This window comes from Quercus suber, unplaced genomic scaffold (genome assembly GCF_002906115.3).
Source record: "Quercus suber isolate HL8 unplaced genomic scaffold, Cork oak 2.0 scaffold_1223, whole genome shotgun sequence".
In the NCBI taxonomy this organism is placed as follows: domain Eukaryota; kingdom Viridiplantae; phylum Streptophyta; class Magnoliopsida; order Fagales; family Fagaceae; genus Quercus; species Quercus suber.
The window spans coordinates 40,979-55,524 of NW_027070618.1; the positions used below are offsets into that span (position 1 = coordinate 40,979).

Sequence of the window (14,546 nt, forward strand, 5' to 3'; positions counted from 1 at the left end):
GCAACCAAAGAAAATGCATAAAATAATTTTTTATTAAAGGCATTGCAACGTAATTATCTATCAAAGTAGAATGAGACACTCTTTTAAAATAAATTAGCAAGAAAAGTAGATTTGAGATATGGACTTATTCATTCACACAAAATAAATAATAAGTACATGAATTAATGCGAGAAGTAGACAAAAAAGAATAAAGGAGTATTAAATTTGTGCAATTAAATTGATCAATATAGCTATATTGAATTTAATTGAAAAAAAAAATCTAACGATTCTACAAATTTTACTACATAACTTTCATAAATTGATGTTGTAATAAATGTGATTGGTAAATTAAAAGCTTAATAAATAAATATATGAATCATCAATCAATATATATATAAAAGCAAAGACCTTATGCGAGAGTGCATGAAGTCTTGCCACGTGGTACTCTAATATTACATTTAACATTTTTTTTATCTTTTTTTATTAAATTTTTTTTTACTGTTACCCAATAAATCATAGTAACTTATTTTTACTATTATATAAATTTAGCATTTTTACCTCTTTTTATTAAGTTTTTTTTTTAACTGTTACCCAATAGATCATAGTAACTTATTGCATTTAACATTTTTTACCTTTTTTTCATTAAGTTTTTTTTTACTGTTACTCAATAAATCATAGTAACTTATTTTTACTATTATATAAATTTAGCATTTTTTACCTCCTTTTATTAAGTTTTTTTTTACTGTTACCTAATAGATTATAATAACTTATTTTTACTATTATATTGATATGAACTGTTTTTGACAATTAGACCAAAAGTTATTCACTACAAAATGAATTATCTTTTAAAAGTAGATCAAACCTTATGAAAAACTCAAGTCCAGTTTTTACCTTACATATTATGACCTAAGTTTGACCATTCTCACGTGCAAATCAAAGCAAAAACTCTTACCCTCTTACAAACTCTATTCTTCCTCCCCCACATATAGATAATACTTCTAGAAAATCTCATTCTCATGAAATATCTCTTCATTTTTCCCCAATTTCAATTCAATATGTTTTTGTCTATTAATAATATTCTATGCAATTTATGTAGACAAATTCTCTGTCATCGACCAGTGTAACAAAAATATATATAAATCTTGAGATCCCTCAGGTTGTTGAAATAATTGACAAATGCATATTTCTAAAATTTATAATAACAAAAAAATCTAATAAATAGCATATACTATCTCACAAAATGCCATTAACTTAATATTTTCTTTAAAAAAATTTAATGATAGGAATGGTCAAAAACATGATCCTATACAAGAAATACCAAAAATACATGCAAAACAATTTTCATAGGAGGATTTATCTTTAAATAATATGAAGACAATAGTAAAGATAAAATGCATTGAATGAGATCCTACGAAACAGGTTCGTTAATTATTTCAAATTATACTCATCATTTATGTAAAAAAAATAATAATACGTCATATTATTTACATTAAAAAAAATAATACATATTAATTTCAAAGTTCATTGCAAGATGTGAATTACTAGGGTATTGCAATAATAAGTAACATTGATACAACAATGGGTTGGTATTACATTTTGTGTGTACTTTGAGAAAAGAATGTCAAATTACAAGCAGGATCATTTTGGTGTGCAAAATGTAAAACAAAAATAAATCTTTCTATCCCAAAGTTAAAGACACTCACATTAACTATATACTCTCCAAATATTTATAATATATTTATCTCACTATAACTACTATATATATACAATTGCAAACTACTTCAGATACAAGATTCAAATTGAAGTTTTTAATGCAACTAACAAAACAAAGTTTGTGATATTTGATTGAGATGCCGAGAAAATCCTAAATAAATCTACAAGATCGAGATCTTGTTGAAAAATAAACTAAGGTACAACTTATTTAAATTATTGTTAAATATTGATATTGGAGAAAGAATCCCACGCGATTTGAAAAAAAAAATTAGGTTAAAAAAATGGATTTCTCTACTTCATTTGAATGAATTCAATCTAAAAGATGGTTTTGAAAATTATATAGTTGCTAAGATTTTTGATGCGCCTTCAAATGATAAAAAGGTATTGAAGAAAGAAAGAAAAAAACACAATTCAACATGCTATATTAATTCTTTTTGCTGCACTATTCCAAAATTAACAAAAATAAAAAAAATTATAAAAAATTGTCACATCATTTGAAATTTAATATAAATGCAAATACCTATGAAAAATCCTAGCGACAAAGTCCAAACTTTGTAAGATCTAATCAAGAATCTCTCGGTGCCAATTCATTAGTAATTAACACAAATGATGCAACAAAAGGAAAAAAATGATGAAAGCTCAAAAATTGAACAAATATGGATAGACTAAATTTCAAATGATGAAGATGAAGAAACTGATGATGACAACAAGCATCACCATACCGCAATAACAAAGCAGTGAAGAAGAAAAAAAAATTCGTAATGAAGTTTTTTATTACATCACATAATAAAAATCAATAATATAGAATGAATTAATATGTTTTTATCAACTTTTATTATACAATATTACTCCAAGTTGTTTTCATTATTACTCATTACTTGAACAAAATAATTATAATAGATATATGTGTGCAATTTATAATTGTTAATTTTTATGATGAACTCATTACTAACAAAATTTTATAATAAATATGCTATAATATATGTATAATATTTTCCAAAAACAAATTTACACAAAACATTATAACATTATCTGTGCATCGCACGGGAAACTTACTAGTTTTTTTTAATTGATGACACATCAAATTGTAAAGATTATGTAGTAGAATTTATAATATCCATATCATCGCTCGTTTAATTCTACTTTTAAAATAACACAATTTGTGTTTTATCACATATGAGAATTTAATTTAAAAAAATGGTAAGGTTTACCAATTATTTATTATTAAAATTTCAATGTACTAAAAAATAATCAGTGCATTATTGACTACCCACCCATACATTACATTATCTCATTCTTTCTTTCTTTTTTCTTTCTTTCAAATTGTTAGAGTTGCTCCCTCAATCTCTCACTTTAGAGCATTCACACCAGTTTGTCTAAAATTTTCTTCTATTTAGTATAAGAACCTATTTTTTCTATTTTGCACAACTACTTTTAAAAAACACCAACATCATATCATTTATCCTACCTTCCATTTTATTTAAATAATCGTGTTCATTATATTCTTTAATACTACTTTTGTCCTCTCTCTCTCTCTCTCTCTCTCAGCATCAATCATCACTTATCAGGTTTCTCTTCTCTTTCCTCTCAACCCTTAACACTTTTTCTCCTCTCAAATCTCTCTCTCCACTAGGTTTGAGTTTGGGCTTATGGGTTTTCCGTTGATGGAGATATCTCATTTTCCTCTAAAATCTCTCTTTCTCCATTGAGTTTGATTTTGATTTTGGGTTTGGGTTTGTGTTATAGGTTTTCCATTGATGGTTTGATTTTGAGTTGATTTTCCATTGTTGTAACAGGTTTTGGTGGTGGCGGCAATTGGACAGGATATGTGTTTGGATATAGGTGGTGTTGGGTTGCAGGTTTTTGTGAGAGCGAACAGAAGGGAGAGGCGGAGGAATAGATTTTCTGATGAGAGTAGGAGAGGTGAGAAAAAAAATTAAAATATTATAATAGAAAACTACAATATACACGATTACTATAGTAATTATGTAAATCTTCACAACTTTAGCTTAACTAACGTGTGAAAACTTTAGCTTAACTAACTTTAGCTTAACTAACTATGCAAAATCGGACACTTTTTCTATTTTGGCTCTTATAGTGCTCAATAAGTTGGCTGCAGCAGCACAAGTTACAGCAACACAAGCTTTTTGACTCTTGACTATATTCATGATTATGCTTTTTCTTTATTAAATTTTTGTATAAAAAAAAAATATATTGAATCATAGCATCACAAGCTATCCAACTGTCCCACTCAAACATAGTTAGAATATTGCTCCCGTAAAAATAAATATTAAACAGAGTTGGAGAAACAAAATTGATCAAATAAAAGAAAGAAACTACACAGAGAGACGCCAAAGTCCAAGAGGCATACCAATCGGTGTGACAACATCGACTCGTCACCTGGTGAAGTGGGCTAGGCGATGCAGTAAAGCGATGGTGCCTTTCGTGGAAGAATGTTTAAGCTACAACTTTCATTAAAAAAAATTAACATAATTATATGTTTTGAAAATCTAATTGTTGAATTATATGTTGTTTATATTCTTCCTACACATCTCAACTTTTATGTGAATCAGATGTTATTATTCGATCCACAAAATTATTTTTTATGTATAATTTTATATTATAAAATTTAAAATTTAAACATATGATTAATGACATACTTATTAATCTTTAATTTTTATGAAATTTTGCAAGCACAGATAATATACTAAGAAGTAATAAAAATATAATATAATAGTGGATTTATCAAAATTCACATTCAATCAAAAAATATTAAGTGAAGTTGTAGCCTTATGTTACAACCAAATTTATTGTCAAACTTTGTCCTTTTATTTTTTATTTGTTTCCCTTTGAAATCAATACATCTGTCAACTAAGTTGATAAAATGGTTTTTTTACTCGTAAATTTTTGAAAGGCCTAAGGATGGGATTAGTGGTTAATTTTATTAGAGCATTAAATTTTTGGGGGAAAAATCAAAGAACAAATGATTAGATATACAAACTGGTGCCAAAATAAATATTTCTAATTTGTGTGGGTTTTGGGTGCAGCTTGTGTCCAGTGGCCAATTTCATTGGACACGTTGTGATGTGGACACATTTCCAATTATAAACACGTGTCTATATCCTAACGTATCTAGTGAAACTTGCCACTAGACAAAAGTCATTCCCTTGGGTTTTTATCAACAGAACTCAGTTAATCAGGCACTTAAATTTGTCCATCAGAGCTGGTTGAAACTTGCAGATCTCTGAAATAATTGGCTACCTGCTAAACTGTCATAATAAATACATTGGGAGACACAAGAAAGTACATTTTAAATATGAACTGATTTTTTGAGAGAAATGTTTGTACCAGAATCTGCTGTTCTGCTGCAGAAGTGTTTAAATTCTGTGCATCCTGCTTTTGCATAGCTGACAATATCAGTTAGAGAAAAATGATATCTTAAGACCTCACCAGCTACCCCAAGGGTTTGGTTTTTTATAGATGGATTTTACTAATTTTTATTTTTAAAAAAAGTTTTTTCGAGAATTGAAAAAATAATGAGAGTTTTTTTAATTTTCGAGAAAATATTTTTAAAAATAAAAAATTTAATGTATGTCTTAAGGGCACACATTAACCGGACCTTTTATAAATTGAGAAAAAATTTCAACTTATATTTAACTAATACAGGTTCTGACAAGTGGTTATAGGAATGACTTCATACCTGTGTACTAGAATATTTAACAAATATTTAAGAAGACAAAGGAAGGAAACGGACAAGTGGTTTTGATTCCAATGATTGATGAAGATCCTTATTGTCATCAAGAAGTTTAGAGATTTCTTTGTCCTTTCCCCAATCATTCGATTTGCAAGATCATGAAACCTATAATGATCTTCCTACAAGTTATGTATCCAATTAACACAAGAACAATAATATAAATATACTGACAATTAATCTCAGCCCAAAATCAACAAGGTACCTTCAATCTTTCATATCGTAATTTGAGCTCATCCAATTTTTCTTTGTACATCCTGCCCAGAGGATGCTTCATTTTGAGCCTTCAATCGCCCATAGATGACTATAAAGATGAAACTACAAATTTTCTCTTTAAAAATGCCCACAAAAAAAAATAATAATAATAAAAAACCAGTCCTCCGCCTCCACTCTCCAGCTATAAATGTTTTTTTTTAAAGAAGCAGAACTGGTTTCAAAGATTTATTGTAGAGACTGTTTTATAAATTGATTTCTTAAAAATAAATAAATAAATAGAGGGTGAATTTCTAGTATTAAAAAAATGTAAATATATGTCTGCTCCACAGTTTGCCAACTTATATAATTAAACAAGTCTTATAACACAGATGAAAGAGTTTGAACGGATAAAAATCTGACCTTCAGCAGGCTTTGCTGAGAGCTCTTGGGCTTTTGCATCTGCCTCTGACTATGCCACTGTAAGATGCTTCTAAGCCTCCTCTGCTGCATTCCTAATCTGTTTTTCCTCCAAAAGTTCTCTCCTCAAAGATTCTATCCTTTCACAAAGTTCATTCACATCTTCGGATTCAGTTTTTGTACAAACAAGTCTATGTTCAATTCAAAAGGTTTTTTGTGTGTACTCTGTGTGTGTGTAAGAGACATTTTCCATAAAACTATTAAACTTTACCTCAATTGTCAATTAAAAATCTGAAATTTTGATATGAAACAAGTATAACACTTTGATTTTGGCATATAGAGACAACTGAGTCATTGAAGACCAAAGAAGTGGCAGAAATGCGAAAAGAGGTTGTTGCAAGAAACTTCTTGCATGTGAACGAACAATGAGATCATTCACATTCTTGAAATGCTAACAAAAACAAGGATGGAGCTATGAAGAACATGATCTTTCTTTATTGAATTGAACATCAAAACTTGAAAACTAGATATCCATATAACCAATTTGGCAATCACCAAATCATAACTGTCATACACTAATGAATTTGCAAATTGCATGACAGAGTCATCTAAAAACGCCTAAACCACTATAATAAACTTCTCTTGCGGGACATCAACACCAATACCATCATTCATCATTCTTGCAATACAATCAAAATTCAAAACTATACCAGCTAGCCCTACCCACCGACCTTCAACAACAACATGTTACAAAAGCACCAAAAAACGAAAAGGGTGCTACAATCTTTAATATAAATCAAGCATGCCTTGCCTGGAAATCCTTCATGAAAGCAACCAATTTCTCAACCCCAGCCAAAGGCATGGCATTATATATAGAAGCACGCATACCCCAAACTTACCTATGCCCCTTGAGCTGAACCATATTCTCCTTAGTTGAACGTGAGAATCATCTCCATAGCCAACAGGTATATGGTTGGCTGAATTTTTGCAGATCCAATTGTTTGTGTTTTTAAATGACAACAAAGAAATGCTGGATACCAAGAAACATTTTTATGAGACTAGTGCAGATGAAATGAAAATGTGGGGTTGATAAAATGGAAGTACAAGATTGTTACATGTCTATGAATATATGTAGGGAAGTTGAAAAGAAAAAAAAGTGTTTTCCATGTGCCTCAAACCCAAGGACTACTCTTATTATAAGTCTTTGTGTGCAATTTTGCCTTCTTTCTTCTTTATTCAGAAGTTGAGGGAGGGGAGCAGAGCTTCTCATTAGTTTATAATAGAACTTTGAACATAATGAGGTAGGAAGCCATGCTGAAGACTGAGCTTTGCAACATGGAAAGATTGAAGAAAAGGGAAGGGGTAGATATGACGTATTTGAAAAATGTTATCTTAAAGCTTCTTGAAACAGGTATCTCTACTAAGGATTAGCTGTTATAATCACAAAAATAATTTTTGAATTTTATTTCCTTTTGCCAATGAAGTATCTATGTTGGTGATGCCAGAAAATTTGGTAGTTTTAATTATAATGATTTTTGCCACAACAGGTGAAGTGGAGGCTCTACTACCCGTGATTGGAATGCTGCTTCAATTTAGTCCTGAAGAGGTAAAATTCTCAGTTTGTATTAGATGCTCCATTTTTATTGGGTATTCTGATTTGAGTCAAGGTCTCTATTTTATTCTGCATAATGAAATAAGTCATGGTAAGCTGCCCCTTAACATAGTATGTTAATATGAATGCCTGGCTAGCAGGCAAAGATGGTAGCCTAGGGCCATAAAATAGCAGTACAAGTAATCATTCCAAACGTGTCAATCCACTATGTTTTCTTGGAAGAAAACTTGCATAAAACTTCAGAAGTGCATTTAGATAAGATGAGCAAGTACCTATTTGTTGACCTTTTTGAAGTCATGTATGTCTTTTTAGACATGCTTTCAAGCTATGATGCTGCATTGCAGTTCAGTTCATTATTCTAAAATGTGTTCAAGCATATATTAGAAGCTGCTCTCTTAAAAGAGGCAATGAGATTCAGTACAGCATCTTCAACCATCTGTTAATTACTGCATGTTGCATGCAAATGCAGATTCACAAGTGTCAACAAGCATACCGCGCCTCTACAGATGTTCCACCAAGCCCAGCAAGTGACGGTCCAGGATCCCGTTCTCTTTTCTCAAGATTCTCATTTTCTTAAGAGTGGAAAACAAGTCAAAAGGATTCTTTTATTGCATGAGGATTATCTGCTACTGTAACTCAGCAGCAATGGTGTTGGCTGCTTGCTGCAGGCGTGGTCTCAGTATATCTTGTATTCTTTTTGTAAAAACGCTACGTTGGTTAACAAAAAGGTTCAGATATAGTAAAGAAAGATTAAAAGAGAGAATGATATACCTCAATATCAAGAGGGAGGAGAAACATTTCAGCAGTATTCAGTTACTCTTCCTGGAAGAGTTGCATGCAGCCACACAAGCCCTTTTTTTTCCCAGTCCATTTTCTCTTTCACAATTCAATGTAGAGTATATGTGAAAATTATATCACGGAGAAACAAGAAGGCAATTTCCAGTGAGGTTTCTGTCAATACCGATGGAATAAGGTCAAATAGCAATTTCTAGTACTTTTTTCCCTTTTTTTATTTATAGTTATTATTTGAGCCTTCTTTTGTTGTTGTCATTATCGTGATTTGTATCATTCAACGAATGGCCTTGTGGGTTGGTGTAGGTTGGTGGGTGAAAGATAAGTTATGGAGCTCATGGTATTAAGTCATAGACGTCATGACATTAGCCAATTTCGTCAAAAGCTAGTAGGCTAGGCTTGAGCCATTTTATACTACAAAGTTTCTTTATATTTGGAGTCAATTTAAGTTTCAATTTGAAATTTCATCTGCAAATTTTGGCTGGTACCTGCGGTGGATTCGTCAAGATTCAGAGGCTGGTGATTTAAGGCTTCCAATCGTGTGGGAAGTGGGAACTGATGTGCAGGCTGGCTCAAGAACCTTAGCTTGGAAAAATTAGGGCTCACATAATGCTTGTGAGAGACACGTTCTATATAGGACGGGTGCATTAGATACCGTCTCAACCATAAGCGGGTGATATAAATTAATCAGTGTGGTGAATCTGGTGACCAAAAAAACGAGGATGAGGGGGCTTGGATCTAATTAACGCCCACTTGGTCCCTGCCATCATTGGTTATTACAGGTTTTGATGTGAACCTCTTGTTACTTGATGCTGTCTGTTCCACGCTTTACCGGACAATAATTGGTCAGCAAAAGAGTGCGTGAAAAAAAGGAGATTGTTCCATTTTCTTTGTTAAATATAACTTCTGCTCAGTTGATGATTAATGATCAAATGAATGGCATATTGCATTTTGCTAGTTAAAAGAATCTTCCGACATTAACATTTAAAGTTATACGGCTGCAAGTTCAAATGCTATTCTTACATTATAGAGATAGTGCCTAATCATTCAATGACCATGTTAGATTGTTATCCTAACAAAAGCCTTCGAAGTTACTACAGGATTCGTCCCATCCATGATCTAACAAAATTTACAACCCATATCCTTGATTCATCAATTATAACTGTTAAATCAGAAGTCATAAGTAATAACCCTTTTTATCTTCAATATTAAAACGTCGAGTCTTGTAAGATTCTCTTCTCTCTCTGTTTTCCCCTGAATAAAATTAGGGCAGTCCTATTACATACTAAGTACAAATTTCAGTTTATGAACTGACAAGTCATGGTTTCAATTCAAAAGGTTTTTTGTGTGTATTGTCATATTGTGTGTGCAACAAGCTGTGTAACGTGCGTGTAGACATTTTCCATAAAATTATTAACTTTACCTCAATTGACAAAATTAAAAATCTGAAACTTTGATATGAAACTGGTATAACACTTTGATTCTGGCAGGTGGCATACCTTGGTATATAGAGACAACTGAGTCATTGAAGACCTAAAAGTGGCAGAAATGCCTAAAGAGGTTGTTGCATGTGAACGAACAATGAGATCATTCACATTCTTGAAATGCTAACAAAAACAAGGATGGAGCTATGAAGAACAGGATCTTTCTTTATTGAATTGAACATCAAAACTTGAAAACTAGATATCCATATAACCAATTTGGCAATCACCAAATCATAACTGTCATACACTTATGAATTTGCAAATTGCATGACAGACTCATCTAAAAACGCCTAAACCACTATAATAAACTTCTCTTGCTGGACATCAACACCAATACCATCATTCATAATTCTAGCAATACAATCAAAATTCAAAACTACCAGCTAGCCCCACCCACCCACCCACCTTCTACAACAAACATGTTACAAAAACACCAAAAAAACGAAAAGGGTGCTACAACCTTTAATATAAATCAAGCATTCCTTGCCTGGAAATCCTTCATGAAAGCAACCAATTTCTCAACCCCAGCCAAAGGCATGGCATTGTATATAGAAGCACGCATACCCCCAACTGACCTATGCCCCTTGAGCTGAACCATATTCTCCTTAGCTGCTTCCTTAATAAACTCAGCCTCCAACTCTGACTTCTCCAAAGTGAAAGGCACATTCATCAATGACCTCACAGACTTCTCCACAGGGCACCTATAGAACCCGTTGCTCCCATCAATAGCATTGTACAGAATCTCAGCCTTCTTCTTGTTCTTTTTCTCCACCTCAACCAACCCTCCTTGATCCAACAAATCTTCAAACACCAAACCACACATGTAAATCCCATAACAAGGTGGTGTATTATAGAGTGAGTTATTGTCAGCATGGATCTTATAGTCAAGCATAACAGGAGTGATCTCCTGTGCATTCCGATCAGATCTTTCTTGATGATCACAACAGTGACCCCGGATGGCCCCACATTCTTCTGGGCCCCGGCATATATGAGACCAAACTTAGACACATCTACTGGCTTGGAGCAGAAATTTGAAGACATATCCGCCACCAAGAGACCATTTTTGGGACTTGGGTAGTCCTTGTATTCAACACCATGAATGGTTTCATTAGCACAAATATGCAAGAATTTGGCATCTGGGTTCTGCTCCAAATCATGAAAAGATGGAATCTTTGTGTACTTCTCAGATTTCCCAGTCCAAATAACGCTTGGTTTAGAGTACTTCTGAGCCTCCTTGAATGCCTTGTCACTCCAAGAACCAGTAACAATGAAATCAACAGTGTCGTTTGGGTTAACAAGGTTGAGAGGTATAGCTGCAAATTGCGTGGTGGCACCACCTTGGAGGAAGAGAACAGAGTAATCATCAGAGATATTCAAAAGGGTTCTTAGATCAGACTCAGCCTTTTGGATAATAGAGAGGAATTCTTTGCCTCTGTGACTCATTTCCATGACACTCATACCAGATCCACGCCAGTTGTAGAGCTCTGATTGGGCCTTGAGGAGGACTTTCTCTGGGAGAGTGGCGGGTCCAGCTGCAAAGTTGAAGACTCGATCTTGGTGGGTTTGGGTCTGTGGGGGAGCTTGGATCGGGGTTTGGGTTTGAGATGTGGCGGCGCATTTGATTGATACGGGCTTGGCGGCGAGGTTGAAACGGGGGTTGGTGTTGGTGGTGGTGGAGATGGGGTTGTTAAAGTTTGGGTTTTTGAGAGGTGTGAGGTTGGGGTTTTTTAGTAGGAGGGTGTAGGGTGAAGTTGCCATAGCCATGGTGCTTGGTTTCAAATTTGAGATCTCAAATGGAGAGAAAGAGAGAGAGAGTTGGGGTTGGTGGAAATAATGAATATCGGTATGATATTTAAAGGGGATATTAGATACGAATCATATGAATGTGTGTTGTATTTGTACGGTATATTGAATTATATGCTGGAGTATATATTATTGGGTTAAATTATAATTAGTTTTGATATGTTTTTATTTAGTTTTTTAAGTTTTATTTTTTTTATTTTTTTTTTGAAAACAGTTTTATTTTTTTTATTGAATATTGAAATCTTTGAATTTTTTTTTTTTTTTTTTATCTAATTCTATTGAATCTTACCATTAGTTTACTTTTCAAACTAACGACGTTTGGTGGATTTCATGGAAAGTGGCAGAGCACCCAAACTTTATTTTATTTTTTGTAAATTCAGTAGATATATATTGAATAAAAGAGTTATCCATACCATTTGAAACTTTTTTTAAAAGAGAAGATAAATTCTGGCCCCCATCCCAGTTAAATGTTTATATACATTTATAAATGGTATTAATGTATACATTTATAAATGGATTAATTTGATTTTATAAGAAAATATTTTCATTCATTTAAATGGGATCCTATTAGTGCCGATACTATAAAAAAAAAAAAAAAAAAATTCCTACTAATGATAAATTTTGTATATATCAACAACCTAATGATAAACACAAGATTATTTTAACAATAATCTCAACAACAAAAAATGAAAAAAAAAAAATCAAATTTTTACTTAATCCTCTTTGAAAAACCTTACTTACACTGCTTATTGTGAGAATGTCTCTTCTTCATCCTTAATACATTACACCGCTTAACAAATGAGTCTTCAAAAAATTTGCATTTATAGATGAGTTTTTGACTCTCTCTCTCTCTCTCTCTCTCTCTCTCTCTCTCTCTCTCTCTCTCTCTCTCTCTCTCTCCCAAGTTCGAATTGGTATCTGCAAACTCAGCAAGGCTTGTGACGTGGTACTGTAGAGCTGTCAAAAACATAGGAAAAGTTCTTTTTGAGTTGTGATTTTTTAGCCCTACCAACCCAACGTCTTTATCAACCTTATTTGAACAGCCCGCACCCTAAAAAATTAATAAACTGGGAGTGCAAGACAAGTAAACAAACCAAGCAAAGAAGACCAGTGTATCCAAATCGGAGAGGACGTAGTTTCCATTCCACCAACCACCAACGTCAAACAAAACATGTACATGTGTAAACTTTCAATGTACCTTGGCACTTGGGCGCTTCCACTTCCCCCACTTGGAATATAAATAATTTAGGCTCTGTTTAGTAATAATGTGTAAATAAAAAAATTGTTATTTAAATACCACAACATGTATTTTCACACACTTTTCACTCACACGTATTTTCACAAAACTTAACAACGTTATTATAAATTTCTTACCAAACGGCCCTGAATTTCATTTTTAGGATCTTCTTATTATTCATTAAAGGTAAAGAGTGCTGCCTATTTCTTTTAAAGTGTCACCAAAATTTAAAATTTAAATGATATTATAGTTAATTTCTCAAAAAAAACGATATTTTTAAGTAATAATAAATTTGCTCTAACTTCTTCATGTTTTTAATTTAGTTTATTTGATTTTTTTTGAGTTCTTTAATTTTCATTTCATTTATTTTGAGTTCTTTAATTAGCTTTTGCATTTAAGACAACTATACACGTGACACGTGTAGGACTTGGAGTAAATTGTAATCTCAAAACCGTAAAAAAAATCTGGTCTTGGACAGCGGACTTCAAATCTTGCAGAGTAAGACCGTGGGAGATGAACAAGCTCAGACATTTTTTTACGGGTCATTTGGAAAGTTAAGTTAACAAAATTAATAAAAAAGAAAAATTAAATATATTTAGTTATCGATTAAAAAAAATTTCCAAATACATAAAATGTTATAATATCATTTTATGAATTTTTATATTTTGAAATTATTACATGATATTCATTATCAATTATTATTATCTATTATCAATGTAGGTAGATATGAGCATTTTATATTATTAAGTTTGTATAACATTTTATTTTTATGCAATTGTCACTATCTACTTGTCATTGTTTTTATAAAAATATTTTAAACTAAATGGCAAAATTCATCCCACTTGCATTGTATGAATTATTTCTCATGAATCTCATCTTATCTCTATTCTCTATTTGACTATCTTGATATCTCTGATTTTAAGAGTAAAGAGTGAATGTTTGTTAGTTGTGCATATGTGTCTGATATGCGCATTATTATTATTTTTTTGTTATAAAATAATTTGTGTGAATTGTGATGTGTGTGAATATATGCAGGAATCAGAAAATACAGAGGGCTTGATACATGCATGTGTATTGTTATCATGTTATAACAATTTTTAGTTATAAAGTAGTGATTTGAGGAAAAAAATAGTAAAGTTAATATATGATCAAGGTGTGCAAGATTTAAGCCACAGTGTGCAAAAATATTTTTAATGATAAATTAAACAGGTAAAAAAAATTATATATATAATATTTTTTAATAAAAAGTCAGGGGTTTCATTTGAACCCCTGAAATACATCTAGCGCGGCCCACAGAGATGAAGGTTGGGTTTGGATAGCGGTCCATGGTGTGTTTGTGTTTTTGTTTGTGGGTCCTATGCACTGTTCACAGGACTCGCAAGTACTGATTTTAGCAAAATTAACTTTAAAACTGGGTCCCACGGTACTATTCACGCATATAAAAATTATTTTCTACAGTGTTTTCAGTTTTCAGCAATAAGCAGTATCTAAACAGACCCGAAGAGCAAATTAGGAAAAAAAAAAAGAAATTAAAATAGCAAACCATTGAACTAGACAAGACTC

General features: G+C 32.1%; 2 protein-coding genes across 2 annotated transcripts; one reads left to right on the forward strand and one right to left on the reverse strand.

The window, feature by feature from the left end:
* Positions 1-7,338: 7,338 nt before the first annotated feature.
* LOC136065844 (protein GRIP-like) lies at positions 7,339-8,635 on the forward strand. The gene is made up of 3 exons (XM_065769610.1): positions 7,339-7,466; positions 7,603-7,661; positions 8,137-8,635. The coding sequence occupies exons 1-3, from the start codon at positions 7,367-7,369 to the stop codon at positions 8,242-8,244; spliced, it is 267 nt and encodes an 88-aa protein (XP_065625682.1). The 5' UTR covers positions 7,339-7,366; the 3' UTR covers positions 8,245-8,635.
* A 1,453-nt stretch (positions 8,636-10,088) lies between these two features.
* Positions 10,089-11,785, reverse strand: LOC112016129 (phosphoserine aminotransferase 1, chloroplastic). The gene is given in 2 exon segments (XM_024048639.2): positions 10,089-10,861; positions 10,864-11,785. Coding segments are annotated over 2 exon segments (1,290 nt in total). The 5' UTR covers positions 11,708-11,785; the 3' UTR covers positions 10,089-10,415.
* Between the last annotated feature and the right edge of the window lie 2,761 nt (positions 11,786-14,546).